The sequence below is a fragment of the Rattus norvegicus genome, chromosome 1 (assembly GCF_021556685.1).
Source record: "Rattus norvegicus strain SHRSP/BbbUtx chromosome 1, alternate assembly SHRSP_T2T, whole genome shotgun sequence".
In the NCBI taxonomy this organism is placed as follows: Eukaryota; Metazoa; Chordata; class Mammalia; order Rodentia; family Muridae; genus Rattus; species Rattus norvegicus.
The window spans coordinates 44,258,594-44,278,589 of NC_141534.1; the positions used below are offsets into that span (position 1 = coordinate 44,258,594).

Sequence of the window (19,996 nt, forward strand, 5' to 3'; positions counted from 1 at the left end):
ATAAAAAATTAAAAAAAGAAAGCATGTGGGAAGTAAAATCATTTCTATTCCCCATCTCTATCCAAGACTTAGTGGCAAAGAAAGGTAGGAAGGGAGACTTTCAATATGGGGGGGAGATGGGGTGTCCCAGCTTAAGAGTCAACATGGATGCTATGTGGTTTTATTTTTTGTTTGTTTGTTTTGAGTTGCCACCCAGAGAAATGTTTTCCAACAGGCATCTATGCCAACAGCTGGACACAAGCACAGAATCCTGGGCTGGGTTTCCAAAGGTCCAGGTTAAGTAGTGCTTGGCAGGGGTGCGGTGTGGGGATGGCTCAGCAGTTACAGGAATTGCCTTGCAAGCATGAGGACTAAAGTTTAGATTCCATTTCCAGAAACTAATAGAAAGAAAGGGAGAAGAAAGCAATTACAGGGTGGGGGTTGGGGTGAGGATGGGAGAGGGGACAGGAAGGGGAGGGGACCATGATCAGGTATTGGGGGGAGGGCAGGACTGACCCTGAGGGCCAGCAGAAAGAATGGAAACAGGCAGCCTTGAGAGGTCAGAGGAGGGGGTTCATTCTCTAGAATGAACCAGAGACCTGGGAGGTGAGGGACTCTTAGGACTCAAAGGGATGTAAGACCTTGGATGAAGTGCTCTATAGTGGGGAGGGGGAACTTGTAGAGTCCACGTCCAGTAGACAGAGTATCAAGTGGAGGGATGTGGTTGCCACCCCACAGTCAAAAACTCTGATCCAAAATTGTTCCTGTCTGAAAAAACTGCAGGGACAAAAATGGAGAAGAGCCTGAGGGAAAGGAGGTCCAGCTCAAGGGGAAGCCCCAAGGCCTGACACTGTTACTGATGCTGTGTGTGCTTGCAAACAGGAGCCTAGCACGGCTGCCCTCTGAGAGGCACAACAAGCAGCTGAAAGAGTCAGATGCAGACACTAACACCAACCAATGGACAGAAGCCGGGGGCCCCTGAGGTTGAACTGGGGAAAAGTTGAAGAAGCTGAGGAGGAGGCGGCCCCATGGGGAAACCAGCAGTCTCAGCGGACCTGGACCCACTGGATCTCTCAGACACTGAGCTATCAACCAGGCAGCACACACCAGCTGATAAGAGGCCCCTGACACATCTACAGCAGGGGGCTGCCAGGTCTGGACTCAGTGAGAAAAGATGCACCTAATCCTCAAGAGACTTGATGCCCCAGGGAGTGGGGAGGTCTCCTGAGGGTGGGGGGCTGGTAGGGATGGAGAGATGGGGACATCCTCTTGGAGACTGGGGTTGGGGGAGAGGTATGAAATGGGGATTGGTGGGGGGAGGGAGATCGGGAAGGGGATGAAGACTGGACTATTTAAAAGGGATTAAAGAATAAAAAACAAAAAAAGAAAAAGAAAAAGAAATGCCTGATGGGTGTGGTAGTCCCATGATTCTAGCCCTGGAAGCAGAAGACAGGAACTCCCCAGAGCAAGCAGGTTGGGGAGCTCTAGGTTTGACTGCAAGACCCTGCCCCCATGAATATGGTGGAAGGTGAATTGAGCATGGTTCCTAATGCACATGCACCAGTAGGCATGTACACACCCACACACAGACACACCTACACACAGACACACACACCCCCACACACACACACAGAAAGAATTCCTGGATAGGCTTCAAAGATTTGCTTTCTAGATAAATGACTCGGGTGAGTCTCAGGCACATGGTCTGAGCATTTTGTTTTGAAAAGCATCACCACCCACTTTAAAACATAGCAATTTACTTATTTCTGCACAGAATTATAGAAAGGAAGTACGTGTCACACACCACTTAGCCAGACATAAATAACTAAAGCACAGTGGGGGAGACCTGGCCTTTAATAAGGCCAGGGGACTGGGGGGTGAGGGTAGGGGTGGGGGTGGGGGTGGGGGTGGGGGTGGGTGGGAGGGTGTGGGGGCTGTGAAGGGAAGTGCCCCCTGGGTTCTTACCTCTTTCGGTGACAGTATAGAAATATAATCCTCGTATATCATCCTGGCCTTTTCTTCAACAGCTTTCTTGTTCTGCTCCTTCTTTAAGTCTTCACAGGCCAGCCAGAAGAGTAGGTTCTCCTCGCTGTATTCTGTTCGGAGGAACTCTCGGAAAAGGTTTCTTCCTGCAGGAGCCTTCATCATCTTGTCAAAATTCTGAGACCAGGACAAGACTTCATCTGCAGTGGGGTTTTGGCTGCAGAGACAGAATGAAGCCATTAGGAACAACATTGACCCGTCTGCTGGCAGAAGCAGCTGATGGTTTCAAATTTGTAGTCTTGTGCTGCCCTCTACTGGTCAGGATTTTGCCATTCCGCCTGGCTTGATTTGAGCCTTGACAAATTGATCCAGTGGGTGCGAGAAGCAAGGAAGGGAGCTGAGGGTTAGAACTGTAAGGGGGTGCATCCCACATGCCCATGGCTGTCAGACACTCCTAATGAATTCTGCAAGTGGTGATGTGTCTTAGCAATTTCTTGTAAATGGATGGGAACACTGTGAACCCCCTTTTTTTCTCCCTCATTTGCATTGTCCAACCATAAGAGGGTTTTTCATCTCCAGTAGCCATTCCTAAAACAAGGATATACTTTGTTCATTGAGCACAAAACACCCCCCAATGCTCAAAGTATTCCTTGAAAGGCAGAGGACTTTTGGAACAGCAAGAAGGATTTTTCTGGACAACATATAATAAAGATCACTACTCTATTGCCAAGATCACCAGTCACCAGTCCATTTGTCCTCACACCAAAGGAGGAGAGGCACAGGTCTTGGAGATTTTTATTTTCTAACAGAAATCTTTAACAGAATCTTGGCTTTTGTCTCAAATATATATTAGGTTAGGAGGGGCACTATGTTTTAATTTTCTTAATTTTTTGACCAAGGATTTTAAATAGATTTGTCGCTGTCCCATGATGTCTAAACCTCTTTATTCATTTATGATATTAGGTTTGGGGTTGGGGAGACAGTTCAGTGGGTAAAGTACTTTCTAAGCATGAGAACCCGAGTTCGAATTCCCAGCACCCATGTAAAAAGCCAGGTAAGATGATGTGCCCCAGTGTTTGGGGGAAAGGGGAGAGAGAGGCAGACGCTGGGGACTCACAAACCAGTAGGGTTAGCAAAAACCTTGAGCTCCAGGTTCAACGAGAGACCCTGCTTTAAAAATTGGTAGAGAGTGATAGAGATGGACACTTAGTGTTTCCCTCTAAGATCCACAATACACACATGGGAGAGCATGACCACACGTATGTCCATACACACATCCATCTGATGCACGCGCGCACACACACACACACACACACACACACACACACACTTTCTCTCAATAAAATTAAATGTCCAAATGTTTAACATCACAATGAGACTCATATTCAAATATTAAAATTTCAATAAAAAGCAAAAAAGGAGGCATTTATAGATTTATAGTGATGTGAGCCACCAACTCACAATTAAATTTTATCTTCTAAAAATTGCTTTTCAACTTCTCATTTTAGAAAGACTTTGATGAAGTATGTTCAGATGGTTACAAAACCAGGATCTGGTGAGCTGGGTATTTTTAGTGGTTGATTTTGGTCATCCAGAGAGTGTATACCTGTGCATGTGTACTTGTACGTGTGTGTTTGTGTGTGTGTGTGTGTGTGTGTGTGTGTGTGTATGTGCGGTGTTCAGATCCTTCTCTTATAAAATGAAGATGAATTTTAAAAATATTTCCCGTGGGGATGGAAGAATAGCTCAGCAGTTAAGAGCACACAGACTGCTCTTCCAGAGGACCCAGGTACAATGCTCAGTACCCAAATGGCTGTGAACAACTACTGTGTAACTCCAGTTCCAGGGTATTCAAGTCCCACGCAGGCTTCCCTGTCAACTGAGCATGAACATGGTACACAGACCTGTATACCAGCTAAAAAGATCAATGAGTAAGAAGTACTTTCAGCCAACAAGAGTAAAATTAAGGCTTGTCTGTGATAATTCATGCAATTGTCTTTACTAACAGAGAAAGATCATCTGAGACAATGTGCCAGCTTGGAGACCCAGTGAGAAATCATTGCAATCACAGAAGAGACCTTTCAGGCTGAGTCTCTTTTCATTTCACAGAACCATTTGTGAGAGGACCACAGAGAGATGGTGCTCGGGAACTGGGTGGACGTACGTGGCTTTTAAACACAGAACTGACTCTCCCTGCCCCAACACTCACCATTCCTCTAGGACCTGGATGCTCTCCATTTTGGTGGTGTGTGGGGGTCTCCCCGAAGAGTCTCCTCTTTCTTCATTCCTGACAGTGAGGCTGTAATGTAACACACTTTGTCAAGGCAATTGCAAAAGCCAAAGAAAAGCATCTCTTTCGCAGGAGAACCATGTCTCATGGGGTTTTCACTGCCGACCTTATGGGATTATTCAAAAGACACATAGAGAGGAATAACACTTTTAAATGGTGGTGGAGTGTGAAAGTTGGTAAGTCTATACTAACTTTTAAATAAATCATAAAATAAATCAGAATCATCACACAGATATTACTATCCACTCTGACTCCATGATATGTAACCTAATTATTTAAATTCTTTTTCATAGTTGTACCTTTATGGTTTCAAGACTGGATATGCTTTGATATTTGACATATTATTGTGTTACCTTTAAGAAAGTCAAGAGCCATTTTGAATTTTGCTGTATTCTGTTCAGTTTTTTTCATTTACTTTCTCCTTATTAATAGCTAAGAAGGTAGAATACACCAGAAGTCAATGCAGACTTCTGCACCAGCCTTCCCCTTAAGCCAAGCCATATTTTTGTCATGAATCTCTTTCCTCCATCTCTAGAGATTGAGCAGCTGCACTGGATTCTATGTCAGTCAATCTCCAGTGTCTTGGCAGAGACGAGGAAGAAATTCTGAGGGTGCGGAGCAGGAGGCCATTGGGTAAGCGTGATGGTTGCTTCCCACTGTCACCTATACAGGATCTAGAACCATCTGGGACAGGGGACTCTGGCCAAGGGTATAGAGGGGAGGGAGGAATATCTTTATTATGACAATTGATGTGGGGAAACTAATTTGATTATGGGTGGGGTTGTTCTTCAGCCATAGGTGCTGGACAATGTAAAAATGTTTGCATTCACCCTTCCCTCTCTTACTATGGTTGTGATTCGATAGTTTCATCAAAGTCCTGCTGACTTGACTTCCTGACCATAACAGACTGTATTTTGAACTGTGAGCAAAAACAAGCCCTTTCTCCCTCAAGTCGCATTTGTCAGAATATTCCATCCCAGCAACAGGAATGAAGGCAGTAAGAGACGGCACTGTGACACAGAGTAAGACGCCAGGAGCTGGGAAAGCCCTGTGTGCTCCACTAACCCAGGAGAGTGGATTGGCATGAAGTACCCTTCAGCTTAATGGTGCCTTGGGGCAGAAACTAGGGTCCTAGAGATAATGGCATCAGTGGAAGAGATCTTAAGTTAGGCTAGAACTTCTGCTCACCCTGCATAAGCTGGGAAAACCTGTCCGACCTCTTTCCCCTAACCCTACTTGCACCAAGAAAACTTCCCATCTACTTGGCGTGGAGAAAAGTCCCAGCTAACATGTCATTGTTCCTCATTTTCACATTTCTGGCAACCCACCCAAGAGTGCCCACCCAGCAGCTCAGTTTTTATCCATATTATAGACACAATCGCTGGCGCGTCCTCGAGCCTCGACTAAGCTCTATAAAACTCCCTTGCTTTAGCCTGGATGTGCGACTTCACTGAGCTCTATCCCAGAGCTGCTTCCTAGTAAATCTGCCTTTATCTGCTTTTAATCCGGACTAGTCTGGCCTATGTGTGCATCACCCAGGGAGAAAAAAAGACCATCATAAGGGAAGGTGGGGCAGTTCCAGGCCTTAGTTGGTTAAGACACCTACCTGCCTGTCAAAAAGGAAGGTAGAAGAAAGACTCAGTGGTCCTTCCTCAGTAGAAACTGAAACTCCTGAGTTAATAAAATGATATTTCTGTTGAGTCTAAGATGACGGGCCTCATGAGAATCCAACCAAAGCAAAAGAAGGTGCCATGACATGTCTTTCATTGGTTCATTCATTCAGTGGAAGCTCTCTTTCAGTGATACCATTCTCTTTGCATTGACATTATTATCCCCATTTTACATGTGAGGAAAGTAAAGGTTGGAGTGGTCTGGCAGGTTGAGTGCCAGCTGTGTTGTATGGCTAGCGTTTGAACTCTGTAGCCCGCACTTTTACTGAGTGTTTACAGTCATCATATACCATTAAATATGATTGTGGTAGAAACAAAGCCTTTGGAGTTGGGGGTTACTCATGAGGAGTCCTTCTCAACCTGGAAAGTCTGGCTAGAGATACTGAGAGACAGTGTCTCATCAACATATTCTTGAACTGTCAGGTTGGGGGAGGTAAAGATGGAGAGAATGTAGCTTAGGGAAGGATCTAAAGACTTCAGGTTTCTATTGGTGACGCTGCCTTTGAGTTTAACGAGGTGGGAAAATTAACTGGAGAAAGTATACTCATGGTAGAAAAGAGATTAATCGATGTTGGGAAAGAGCCTTTATTTTGATGCACCATAGACCTCAAAGGAAAAGAAAAACTTAAAAATGAAGTAAGATACAGTTTCCTCACCCCACTCTGGGGTGTAGTGGCAAGCTTGCTGGTACAGATACCCTGGGTACGTAATCCCCTGAGTAAAGGGGCATAGTCCAAAGACTCTAGAAAGCAGAAGCAACACCTAGCTGGTTCCAAGAGTCACTGATATTGCCAACACTCCAAGGAGAGCCCAGAAAGGCCACCATGCCAGGGCTAGGGAAGCAAAGTCTTTAATGCCATGTAGCCAGAGGAGAGAGACCCAGAGAACAGGCGGGCTTGATTCAATCTAAGCATGGAGATACTAAGACCATGCTTGAAATCTGAGGTAGCCTAGGAAGCCATGGCCGTCTCTACCTGCCATGCATTTAGGTATGACACGTGTCCTTGATGAGATCCACCAGTTTCTCTCGGTGGCTGAGTAAAGGTATTTCTCTGGGATTTGAGTGGGCATTTGGGTGAGATATTGACATATCTGTCACATCCTTCATACATCAAATATGCACCTTTTGTCACTTTTACCGAAGATCTCACTGCAATAGGAAGCCACTCATTCCCATACAGCGTCCCAGAGAATGTGCAGCACAAAACCGAGGTTACCGCTCATCTCAGGCAACCTATCTTAGAAATCCCTTCCCTCTGCCTCTGCTGTAGAGCAACAAATCTGGAGTCCACGGGCATGATTCACACGATTCTGAGCATAAATCCTGGCTCCCCTGTCTGTTCCTGTGATGTTTACAAACACCGCAAATGCTACCATATTAGAGCCATCCGCATAAATATTGGATTGTGTTTACATCTCTCGTTTGTACAGATGGTAAAATATGGGTACACATTTGGACTAAAACTAGTTATGACAGTCATTCAGTAAATGCTTAACTGTTCACCACGAGTGCCGCCCTTAATTTAATACTGAGCACAGTCTTACCCTTCAATAAAAAAATTGAACTTAAGCAGTGGGAGCCTCGGAAAATAGGAGGAGGATCCCCAGAGGCAGCTGGCTAGAAAAGCCAGCCAAATGGGTGAGCTCCTGGGCTTGTTGGAGAGGCTCTGTCTCATGTCTCAAAGAATAAGTTGGAAAACTAGACATTTGACATCAATCTTGGGCTTCTAGTGTTCGAGCATGCCTGTCTTCTGTCATGTAAACATGGATGCACACATGTGCATCCCTGACAGAAAGAGAGACAGGGAGGAGGAGAGGAAGAGGGAGAGGGAGAGGGAGAGGGAGAGGGAGAGGGAGAGGGAGAGGGAGAGGGAGAGGGAAAAGAGGAGGAAGCACTGAAAATTAAAAAAAAATTATCTAGAGATTGAGTTGGAGAAAATAAGCAAGGAATTGCTTCTGCTTTGCCTGCCTGACCTGATCCTGACCCAACTACAATCACTTCTCTTGTTTCTGTTCCAAGGATCCCTAGGCATGGAGGCTTGGAGCTGTTTTTGATGGTAATAAATTATGACTCCTATTTACCCTCAACATCTCAAGCCATCGATGTGTTTGAAAAGTTGAAACTGAAGGCACCAAGCATAGAGCTGTGAGTTCTCAAAACGCTCTGTTTTGTAAAGTTCATTGTCAATTTGACAGAACCGAGAACCACCAGGGAATGGACTCCTGGGCTTGCCTGCGGGGCTTATATTGATTCTATTAGTTGGGACAGGGAGACCTGTCTTGATTGTAGGTGGGACTCCTTTTGGGTAGGGAATTGTAGACTATCAAAATGGGGAAAGTGAGTTGAACACTAAGACACATTCATTGATGTTTCTTGACTGTGGATGTCATGTGACCTGCTGCTTCCTGCTCCTGCTGTCTTGATCTTCCTGCCATGATGGACTATATCTTGTAAGCCACAATCAACTGTTCCTTCCTTAGGTATGTTTTTGTTTTTGTTGTTTTCCCACCTTCTACCTAGGTAACTAGGTAACTTTCTTTCTCCCTCCCTCCCTCCCTCCCTCCCTCCCTCCCTCCCTTCCCCTCTTCCTCTTTCTTTCTTTCTTCCTTCCTTCCTTCCTTCCTTTCTTTCCCGGGACAGGATTTCTCAGGAACTCCTTCTGTAGACCAGGCTAGTCTTGAACTCACAGAGATCAGCCTGCTTCTGCCTCCAGAGTATTGGGACTAAAGGTAGGTAGGTAACATTTAAATTAACATTTCTATCTTCCAACCTTAGGCACAAAGACAATGAGACACACCCACAGTGCTCACTCTGGGAATCTTGATAGAAGTCTAAACACTTTAGGGAGGAGAACATCAACATCTCAGGTTAAATTAACCAAGGCAAATGTGAAGACGAATTAGAGCATGGTGACTTTGAAAAGGGGGAAATGTGTTTAGTCCATTCCAGAGAATAAGAACAGCGGGCTCTGGCTGTGGATGGTGGACTGCTTGTCCACTGTGGATCGTAGAAAGAGAGAAACACCTGAAGCCAACAATGGGTTTCCTCACTCATTATCAGAGATAATGCAGTCCATTTGGAAGATGGTCAACTGTTGTAAGAAAACAGTTTTTAGAAACGACACTAGAAGAGAGTGGAAAACAGCTCAAAACCTTTGCAGTAGCCGTGGTGATGCAGGAAGAGCAGATGATTGCACATACTTATGCAACATGCAAGTGAGTAATCAGTAAAGTGCACACAATTAATCCATTTCCACGGCCAACTCAGAAAGGCACCACCCTCCTCAGGCACTACGGACTAACTCACCAACCAGCACCTCTTGATTTGCAAAGACACAGAAACTCAGGTTGACTTGTGCAGCACCCACAACTGCAGCAGGCTGGGCCTGACCTCTAATTTCCCGCCTGGTCTCCGGTATGCTTTCCTCTACAGCAGGGCCACCACCTTTTGCTATAAAAGCTGTCTGGGATGTTTTTATCTTTTTTATCATTCTCAAAAGGGGGATGATCTTAACTCCGTGGGAGGAACACCTTCCATTTCTGATACAGAGTATGTCAGTTTTAAACCTAGGATGGAGAAATCACCATTTCCACACTTTTGTAGGATGACCTGGTTTTGGATGGTGTCAATGGACCAAATAGTTTGTACAATTTGTGTCTGTAAACTTCAGGCAACAGAAGTGTATACGTTTAGTGTGTCTAATGAAATGCTAAAGCAAACAAAAGAACGCACTGCTGGGATTGGGGATGTCACTCGGTTGGTGGAATGTGTACCTAACATGCACGAAGACTTGTGTTCAATTCCCAGGTCTGCTGGAAACCAGGTGTGGTGGAGCAGGCTTGCAGTCTCAACACTGGGGAGGCATGGGCTGGAGACTCAGAGGTTGAAGGTCAACGATAGTAAGTTTGTTGAAGGTCAGTCTGGGCTAAATACACAGGTCTCAAGAGAGTCAGCCAATCGCACTATGCCACATCACAAAATCTCGGGTTGTACAATCATATGTTAGGTAATGAAATAAGAATGCATTCAGCTCCTTTGTCAAAAATCAAGTGACCATAGATGTGTGGGTTCATTTCTGGGTCTTCAATTCTATTCCACTGGTCTATCTGTCTGTCTCTGTACCAAGACCATGCAGTTTTTTTTTTTAATTTTTTTTATCACTATTGCTCTGTAATGCTGCTTGAGTTCAGGGATAGTGATTCCCCCAGAAGTCCTTTTTTTGTTGAGGAGAGTTTTAGCTATCCTGGGATTTTTGTTATTCCAGATGAATTTGCAAATTGTTCTGTCTAACTCTCTGAAGAATTGGGTTGGTATTTTGATGGGGATTGCATTGAATCTGTAGATTGCTTTTGGTAAAGTGGCCATTTTTACTATATTAATCCTGCCAATCCATGAGCATGGGAGATCTTCCCATCTTCTGAGGTCTTCTTCAATTTCTTTCTTCAGAGGCTTGAAGTTCTTATCATACAGATCTTTCACTTGCTTGGTTAAAGTCACACTGAGGTATTTTATATTATTTGGGACTATTATGAAGGGTGTCGTTTCCCTAACTTCTTTCTTGGCTTGTTTCTCTTTTGTGTAGAGGAAGGCTACTGATTTATTTGAGTTAATTTTATACTCAGCTACTTTGCTGAAGGTGTTTATCAGGTTTAGTAGTTCTCTGGTGGAACTTTTGGGATCACTTAAATATACTATCATATCATCTGCAAATAGTGATATTTTGACTTCTTCTTTTCCAATCTGTATCCCCTTGATTTCCTTTTGTTGTCTGATTGTTCTGGCTAGAACTTCAAGAACTATATTGAATAAGTAGGGAGAGAGTGGGCAGCCTTGTCTAGTCCCTGATTTTAGTGGGATTGCTTCAGGTTTCTCTCCATTTAGTTTAATGTTAGCAACTGGTTTGCTGTATATGGCTTTTACTATGTTTAGGTATAGGCCTTGAATTCCTATTCTTTCCAGGACTTTTACCATGAAGGGGTGTTGAATTTTGTCAAATGCTTTCTCAGCATCTAGTGAAATGATCATGTGGTTTTGTTCTTTCAGTTTGTTTATATAATGGATCACGTTGATGGTTTTCCGTATATTAAACCATCCCTGCATGCCTGGGATGAAGCCTACTTGATCATGGTGGATGATTGTTTTGATGTGCTCTTGGATTCGGTTTGCCAGAATTTTATTGAGTATTTTTGCGTCGATATTCATAAGGGAAATTGGTCTGAAGTTCTCTTTCTTTGTTGGGTCTTTGTGTGGTTTAGGTATAAGAGTAATTGTGACTTCATAGAAGGAATTCTGTAGTGCTCCATCTGTTTCAATTTTGTGGAATAGTTTGGATAGTATTAGTATGAGGTCTTCTATGAAGGTCTGATAGAATTCTGCACTAAACCCATTTGAACCTGGGCTCTTTTTGGTTGGGAGACCTTTAATGACTGCTTCTATTTCCTTAGGAGTTATGGGGTTGTTTAAATGGTTTATCTGTTCCTGATTTAACTTTGGTACCTGGTATCTGTCTAGGAAATTGTCCATTTCCTGCAGATTTTCAAGTTATGTTGAATGTAGGCTTTTGTAGTAGGATCTGGTGATTTTTTGAATTTCCTCTGATTCTGTAGTTATGTCTCCCTTTTCATTTCTGATTTTGTTAATTCGGACAGACTCTCTGTGTCCTCTGGTTAGTCTGGCTAAGGGTTTATCTATCTTGTTGATTTTCTCAAAGAACCAACTTGTGGTTCTGTTGATTCTTTCTATGGTCCTTTTTGTTTCTACTTGATTGATTTCAGCTCTGAGTTTGATTATTTCCTGCCTTCTACTCCTCCTGGGTGTATTTGCTTTTTGGCAGGGAATAGGGAGGCAAAGTTTAGAACAGAGGCAGAAGGAACACCCATTCAGAGCCTGCCCCACATGTGGCCCACACATATACAGCCACCAAACTAGATAAGATGGATGAAGCAAAGAAGTGCAGGCTGACAGGAACCGGATGTGGATCTCTCCTGAGAGACACAGCCAGAATACAGCAAATACAGAGGCAAATACCAGCAGCAAACTACTGAACTGAGAATGGGACCCCCGTTGAAGGAATCAGAGAAAGGACTGGAAGAGCTTGAAGGGGCTCGAGACCCCATATGAACAACAATGCTAACCAACCAGAGCTTCCAGGGACTAAGCTACTACCCAAAGATTATACATGGACTGACCCCGGGCTCCAACCTCATAGGTAGCAATGAATAGCCTAGTAAGAGTACCAGTGGAAGGGGAAGCCCTCGGTCCTGCCAAGACTGAACCCCCAGTGAACGTGATTGTTGGGGGGAGGGTGTAATGGGGGGAGGATGGGCAGGGGAAGCCCATATAGAAGGGGAGGGGGGGTTAGGGGGATGCTGGCCCGGAGACCGGGAAGGGGAATAACGATCGAAATGTAAATAAGAAATACTCAAGTTAATAAAGAGTAAAAAAAAAAATAAAAAAAATTAAAAAAAGAGAATGCATTCACCTTGTTTTTGCTTCATCTTTAAATCCCTACAGTAAGAGAATCTGCTATTCAAGTTCTCTCCACTAGATGGCTGTGCTACCTCAGGAATACAAAGTTAAGTCAGGCTAAAAAATCTGAGTGTAATTACCCTTATTTTGACAAATAAATATTTTCTTACATGTAAGATATTTTGGTAATTCTGCCCTTCCAAGGACTTTGATAACAGTTGTCCAGTGTTTCTGTGGATGGAATGAATGTTTTTCAATCAAGATGGGGGGGGGCGTGCAAACCTGGGGCTCTTTCCTTCTTTAGGTTTTGACACTGAACACCCTCCAGCCCCCGGTCACTTCATTCAGGAAAAGGAAATTTAAGAAAACATGCAGTCACTGCTGGGTGTGCTTTCTCACAGCTTTGATTCCAGCACTCAACTTGGGAGGCAGAAGCAGGCTCAGAGTAAGCTCCAGGACAGCCAGGACTACATAGAGAAACCTTGTCTTAAAAACAAACAAACATCGAGAAGAATAAAACAAATCAAAAAAACAATGCTGGCAAAATCGTATTCATATCATCAGTACAAGTATGGAAAATGGTCACGTACACTTAGCTAAAGATCTAGCTACTCACCTTCCTACCTACCAAACCACCCACCTACCTATCTACCTGTCTGTCTGTCTATCTATCTATCTATCTATCTATCTATCTATCTATCTATCTATCTATCTATCTATCTATCTATCTATCAGTGTTTTGAAAGAATCATCATGAGAGTAGATTCTCCACATTACTTTATTTTCTGCTTAGCTTGGCAGAGAGATTTACTTTGTGCCAGGCATAGTAGCGCATGCCTTTAACCCCAGCACTTGGGAGGCAGATGCAGATGGATCTCTATGAGTTTCAGGTCAGCCTCATCTACAAAGAGCGTTCCAGGATAGCCAAAGCTACATAGTGAGACCCTGTCTCAAAAAACAGAAAAACAAAACAAATGAACCAAAAAACCATTAACTTAATTTTTAATACATAGAAAACAAAATTACACTTTTTCATCGTGACTCAATCTCTCTTTGTTCTTGATTTCCATGCACACACATGCTTTTAAAGATAGGTTTCAAAAATATCCTTTCTCTATGGGTTAAAATTTCTTCCCAGCCCTAATACAGTGTTTTAGGTTCATTGACAGGCTTATTAGCTGTGGAATTACTAACTTACCGTACAAGAACCTACATGGTTAAAGTCTAGATCTATTTAAGCTGACGTTCAGCTAGAGGATCAACATTTCTTATTTTGCAGGAAGGGGAAATCTTTGTTTTTCCTCAAAATGAAGATAATTACTGGTACAAAACTATAGATAACAGCATAAGAGAAAAGCAACCACTGGGCTCTTCTAGTCTCAGAGTGGTTGGAAAGCTGTTTTGAGTTTCTCCTTCAACCCATCTTTGTGATGTATAAGCAAGTTAGTGAATGCTTTTGTAGAAAAACAAGTACCTTGGGTTGAGCAGGGCAAATCAACGCCGGTTTAGTGAACAGACGCTGTCTTGGAAATGGAGTGTGAGTAATCACCCTATTCTTTAAATGTACCCATCAGACTGCAGCTCTGGCTTGTGATTTAGACTGTGTTCCTACCATGACCAGCAGGGTGGAAACATTACAGCCCTAGCAGCTGATGTACAGAAATAGTGTGGTTGATAGTTGGCAGGGGCATTGACTCATTCCTCATTCATGCCTTGACTGGGATTTCCCAGTTAGCATGTGCGTGTGATTTTCTGTGGAATGGAAGTGGGGGACACATTTGGGGACAGGCCTGATTGACAGTAACAATGTTAAGCTGCAGAGAAACCTGAGGGCAGTAGATGGCTCTGAGGCTCTGAGGGTTTTCTAGCTGTGTGGTTACACCCTTCGAGAAGATTTTAGTTAGTCAGAAAGCCCAAGTGGGGTGGAGTGGGTGGGATGCAGTGATAGAGAATGCAGCAGCAGCATAGGTTACAACAACCAAAGGCATACTAAGGAGAACACTGGCAAGCATCCAAAGGGCAAATCTTCACAATGTCCAGGAAATCCCTTCACACTGAGACTTGTGAAGAGGTCAGAATAACCTCATTATGGACTATTCATGTGTAGACCATAGGCTAAATAAAAGGTTCATATCTGCACTAGAGCTGGGAAATAAGCTTGTCCTATACAACCTTGAAGACCTGAGGTCCAGTACCAGCATCCACATAAAACATGGTACACAGCTGTAATCCCACAGATAGGGAGGTAGAGACAGGAGCATCCCTGGGCTCACCAGTCTTCAAGTCTAGCCTCACTGTTGAGAACCAGAGCCCAGTGATAGGCTCTATTTCAACAGACACGGTAGATGGCTCTTGAGGAAAGACAGTTGAGGTTAACTTTTGGCCTTCGTACATGTACGTGAACATACATGCAGGTTCACATACGTGTGAACATGTGTGTATGCACATGAAGACCTGTTTATGCTCTTAATCATGTGACACTAATGGAGTAGCTGAAGCTTGGAGGGATTAAGTGGTTGGCCATCACCTCATGTTTACATGTGACAAACCAGGACAAACCAGACTGGTCTAATCCCAGGTTGGCTAATCTTCCCCTACCTGGTGTTGCCTCCAGAAAGTCAATTTTATTTAAGGGAAAAATACCATGAGAATTTTGTGTGTTATCCTCAAGTGTGGCAGGCGTGGCTTCTACTCATAGTGAAACACATGGGGCTACCATTGTAATGACGCCTATAGAATGAATAATTGGAAAGTGCCCATATTTTATGTAATATATATGGTTTTATAAAAAAAATTCTAATAATGGTAGGTATTTGGTTTCTACTTAGCAACAGATGCTGGCACCCATCCGTGCCATGGATGGCCATATATCCTATATAGATATTAATACAAATACGCATGTGATAATTAATATTGATTATGAACTTGACACCATGTTAGAATTACTTAAGAGACAATGCTCTGTGAATGCCTGTTAGGGAGCATGTAGATTAGGTCAAACTCTGGTCACGCTTGTAAATCTCTTAAGTTGAGTCACATGGGGAGATCCATCTTAAAGGCAGGCAGCACCAGTACCTGGGATTAGCTCCTCAGTGGATAGAAGAGAGAAGGAGAAATTGAGCAGAATACTGGCATGGTTCTCTCTATTCTCTCCTTGCCTCCTGACTGCTCATACAGTCACCTTTCAAACTTGTTATTGCGTATTTCTGCATCTGCTGTATGGGTCTATTGCGTATTTCTGCATCTGCTGTATGGGTCTATGTAGTTCATTCTCTTCTTCTACCACCACCTGGGGGACTGAACTCAGGGCCTCGGGGCTTGGCGGCAGGTGCCTTTACCCACTAAGCCATCTCACCATCCTATTGGGCCAGGACTCTGGGCTTCTTTACTGGCAGGTGTCATTTCAGACTGTCCTCAGAGAGACTACCTTTCCATGACACATCTCTTCTTCCCCCCGCCACCCCTACCTCCTCACATTGCTCTCCCTGGTACCCAGCACTGCCCCTCCAGGGAGCTTTACACCGGCTGTTTCTCTTACATGCCACAGGGCAAGGCAGTGGAGGGGAACAGCATCCTTTTTCCAAAGCCAATGATGTGGTGCGGTGCCATCTGACTCCCCTCCGGGTCCTTCCCTCTCATGGCACTGCTCACTGCACAGCCTTCTTTCTTCCTTTCCCCACCTCAGGGTGCCCACACCATATAAATCACTATTGCTGCCACTGAGGCAGGCCATTTTGTTTGTTCTGCACTGAACTGGCTAATGTACACAGGAGGTGTCTTAGCTCCCAAGATGGCTTCCTCTTTACCCGAGCTGACGCAAATTAATCCTCTCTCTTCTGTTCTTTTGCAATGTTGCGTTTTCTTTTATGCTATCAAATATTCCACACACAATACTTTTATCTGTTATTTTATTTCGTTACTTCCATTCTTTCCATAGGACATCTAAATTGTGCAATGTGAAACTTAGAAAAATATCCTTGGGGCTGGAGAGATGGTTCAGCAGTTAAGAGCACCCGACTACTCTTCCAGAGGTCCTGAGTTCAATTCCCAGCAACCACATGGTGGCTCACAACCATCTGTAAAGAGATCCGATGCCCTCTTCTGGTGTATCCGAAGACAGCTACAGTGTACTTATATATAATACATGAATAAAAAAAAAAAGAAAAGAAAAATATCCTTTCCTAAAAGATTCATTTATTTTTATCTTATGTAGATGACTGTTTGGTCTACACACTTTTAACTACACCGAATGTGTGCCTGGTGCCCACAGAAACCAGAAGAGGGTACCGGATCCCCTGGGACTGGAGTTAAGGATGGTGGTAACCTGCCATAAGGGTACTGGGTACTGAAACTGAGTTCTCTACTAGAACAGCAAGCACTCTCAACAACTGAGCCATCTCTTCAGCCACAGAAGAAATATTTACTTTTTTGTTATTTTGTAAATGAAATTTCAAGACTGGTTGATGGAATACACCTGGGACAGACACAGGCCAATTTAGTTTTTATTTTGACAGTGTCACAGTAGATGGGAGCCTGTCAGGTCTGTGTTAGATATGATGGGAAGCAGCCATAGTACTGAACACTATGAAGGGCTAAACCTGGTAATGAAAACAAATACCAATGTTTGGATGGTCTAATGACTTCCTTCTCTGCCACCGTGGAGGCAGGGACAACCTGGTGAACAAGTGCCGAGAAGACAAAAGTGTGCCAACAAAAGCACCCATTGTGCTTGACCAACCATAACTTTGTGACTTAATGAATGAAGGCTGTAAACAAGTTCCAGAGTCCTAATGCCCACTCTTGGGCTCATACATAGGGACTAGGAAACCTATCATCAATTGGTAACCAGCCTTTTGATTGGGTAAAGTTTGCGTAGCTGAGAGGAGCTATTCAGGAAATTCCCCCACAACCTTGTGAGATGGAATTCCACACCTTGACCTCTATGTAAGCTATGTCCATGATGATCCTCTTGTGGGTGCTTTAGACATTCGGTGCAGAACAAATCAATGTTTGGGAGAGGCTTACTCTATGCGGGATGAGTCAGCTCACTGTGGGCGAGGGGTACACAGGGGATACTTGCTTATTTGCTGCTACCCCGGATGAGGTGATTCAGCATATTGTAAGTCTCCATATTTCCAGGGAGTGGTTTCTTCACCATGGTGCAGACTTGGATTTTTGTTTTCTTTTTTCAAAAAATACCCTTTGGCTTTGAAAGCATGCATCTTAGTGTTTCCATTGGCAGGGAGCTTCAGCATGACAGCATCAGAGGAGAAAATAGGACATTCTTTTTGCACTGTTTTGAATTTCAGAGGCTACGGTGCTTGTTTAAAAAGGAGGGAGGGACAAGCAAAAGCATGCTTGTGAAGGTCCCAACATTTACTTAGTGAGATCTATCCCACGGTCTGGGAATTCTGGGAACTAATGCATCTAAAACGGAAGACAGTTTTAGTTTCAAAGGACTAGCTTAATTTACTAAATTTATTCTGTGACCAATCTTTCCTACAAAGAATCTAGTATCACTGGCCAAATCCAGTGAGCAATACCCCAAGTAGCATTCAGGATTGTGCGTTAGGCTGGGAGAGCTGAATTTCTCAGTGGCTCACATCAAAGGGGAATGCCAAGTTTGTAAGTAGCATAGTAATGGGGGCTAGTCAATGCACTGGATATTAAGAGGCCTGCCATTTAATCCCAGCTTTACAGCAGGTATGTTTTCAGACCTATGGAATTAAAACATATTTCCATCATCATCATCACCATCACCATCACCACCACCATCAACACCACCACTATCATCATCACCACCATCATCACCCCCACTATCATCATCACCACCATCATCATTTTTTAGTGAAGATAGTTTTGTTTTTTTAAAAAAAAGGTTTTTTTCTTTGTTTGTTTTTATTTTTGTGTTGCCTTTTGGACTTTTCAAAACAGGGTTTCCCTGTGTAGCCCTGGCTGTCCTAGAATTTATTCTGTAGGCCGTGCTGGCCTTGAACTCAAGAGATCCACCTGCTTCTGCCTCCTGAGTGCTGGGATGAAAGGCATGGGCTACCCATCCCTGGCTCAAACAAAAGTTTCTGTCTAAGTGTGTCAGTTACTGTTCCTGCTGCTACGGCCAAATACCTGACAGTGGAGTATAAAGAGTGAGGTTTATTTTGACCCTGGCCTCAGAGGACATTAATTTGTTGTAGCAGGGGAGGCATGCCCGCCCAAACAGCTTCTGTACAGATGGGGACCATCTGGTGAGCGTTCCCTCCAGCCCAGGTAGGAAGCAGAGAGAGAGAGGTAGACTTGAATCAGGTGTGCAATAGCCTTTAAAGGTCCACACCAACACGTCCGTGTCTGCCAGTTAAGCCTTACCATTGAAGGTTTATGCAGCCTCCAAAACAGGCTTGTCAGCCAGTGATGAAATACATGCACCGGTAGGGAATATTTTCATCTACAAATCACAATACTAGGTCTAATACTATAATAACTACAGGGAGAGCAAAGCAGTGGAAAATGGAGACTGAAAATGGGAGCTCGGGAGGGCTCCTATATTCCCTAGAGCCATGATCTGACTGTGCCTTATGTCAATTTGATACAAGCTAGAGTCTTCTTGAAAGAGGAAACCTTGATTGGCAGATTGGCCTGTCAGCCCCCATCAGACTGGCCTGTCAGCAAGCCTGTAGTACAGTTTTTCTTTTGAATTGGTGATTGACATTGGAGGGTCCGGCTCACTGTGGGAGGTGTCACTCCTGGGCTGGTGGTCCTGGATTCTATAAAGCAGGCTGAGTAAGCAGTACCCCTCCATGGTATCTGCCTTCAGCTCCTGCCTCCAGGTTCCTCCCTTACTTGAGTTCCTGCCTTGACTTCTCTCAGTGATGGACTGTTACCATCACTGAGAAGTATAAGATGAAATGCAGCTTCCTCCCCAAGTTGCTTTTGGACATAGAGCTTTATCACAGCAATAGAAATCTTCAGTAAGATGCTGATCATCACTCACTGTCAAACAGAGAGTGGGTGAGCATCAGGGACTGGTAGGTCATGGTGCTTGAGTTCTAACGGACACCATTTAAAAACAGGCAGACATTCAAGAGACAGTTAACATCTGTGACTTTGGGGTGACACTAGCTGGAATTACTATTATTATTTCCATTAATTCATTCATCCACTCATTCATTAATTCATTCATTTTATGTTCAGTTTGCTGCCCCTCCCCACAGTCCCTCCTCTTTCTCCTCTGAGAGGGTAAAGATGCCCCTCCCCCAAGTATTCCGCCACCCTGGCACATCAAGTCTCTGGAGAATTAGGCATGTCCTCTCTCACCGAGGCCTGACAAGGCAGCCCAGTTAGAAGAATGTATTCCACGGACAGGTGACATATTTAGGGACAGCCGTGGCTGCAGTTATCAAGGGATCTACATGAAGACTGAGACACATATCCGCTACATATGTGCCAGGGTCTTCGTCCAGCCCATCATGTATGCTCTTTGGTTGGTTAGCCTGAATTATTTTAATGCAAAACCTCCACAATCATGAGAAGTTTCACCAAACATTTGGACCTTAGCTTTAAGGTCAGAGAAATATTTGGAAGCTTTACTCTCTGACCTTCTTTGTGCCCCTT

The 19,996-nt window shown here is 44.0% G+C and overlaps 1 protein-coding gene across 3 annotated transcripts in view; it reads right to left on the reverse strand.

Annotated features, from left to right (window-relative positions):
* Rgs17 (regulator of G-protein signaling 17) overlaps window positions 1-19,996 on the reverse strand; it is a 111,648-nt gene that overhangs the window by 20,411 nt on the left and 71,241 nt on the right. For all 3 annotated transcript variants that reach the window (NM_001437799.1, NM_001437800.1, NM_001107459.1), the window contains 2 exon segments: window positions 1,945-2,179; window positions 4,172-4,261. In NM_001437799.1, coding sequence (NP_001424728.1) covers window positions 1,945-2,179; window positions 4,172-4,261 — 325 coding nt within the window.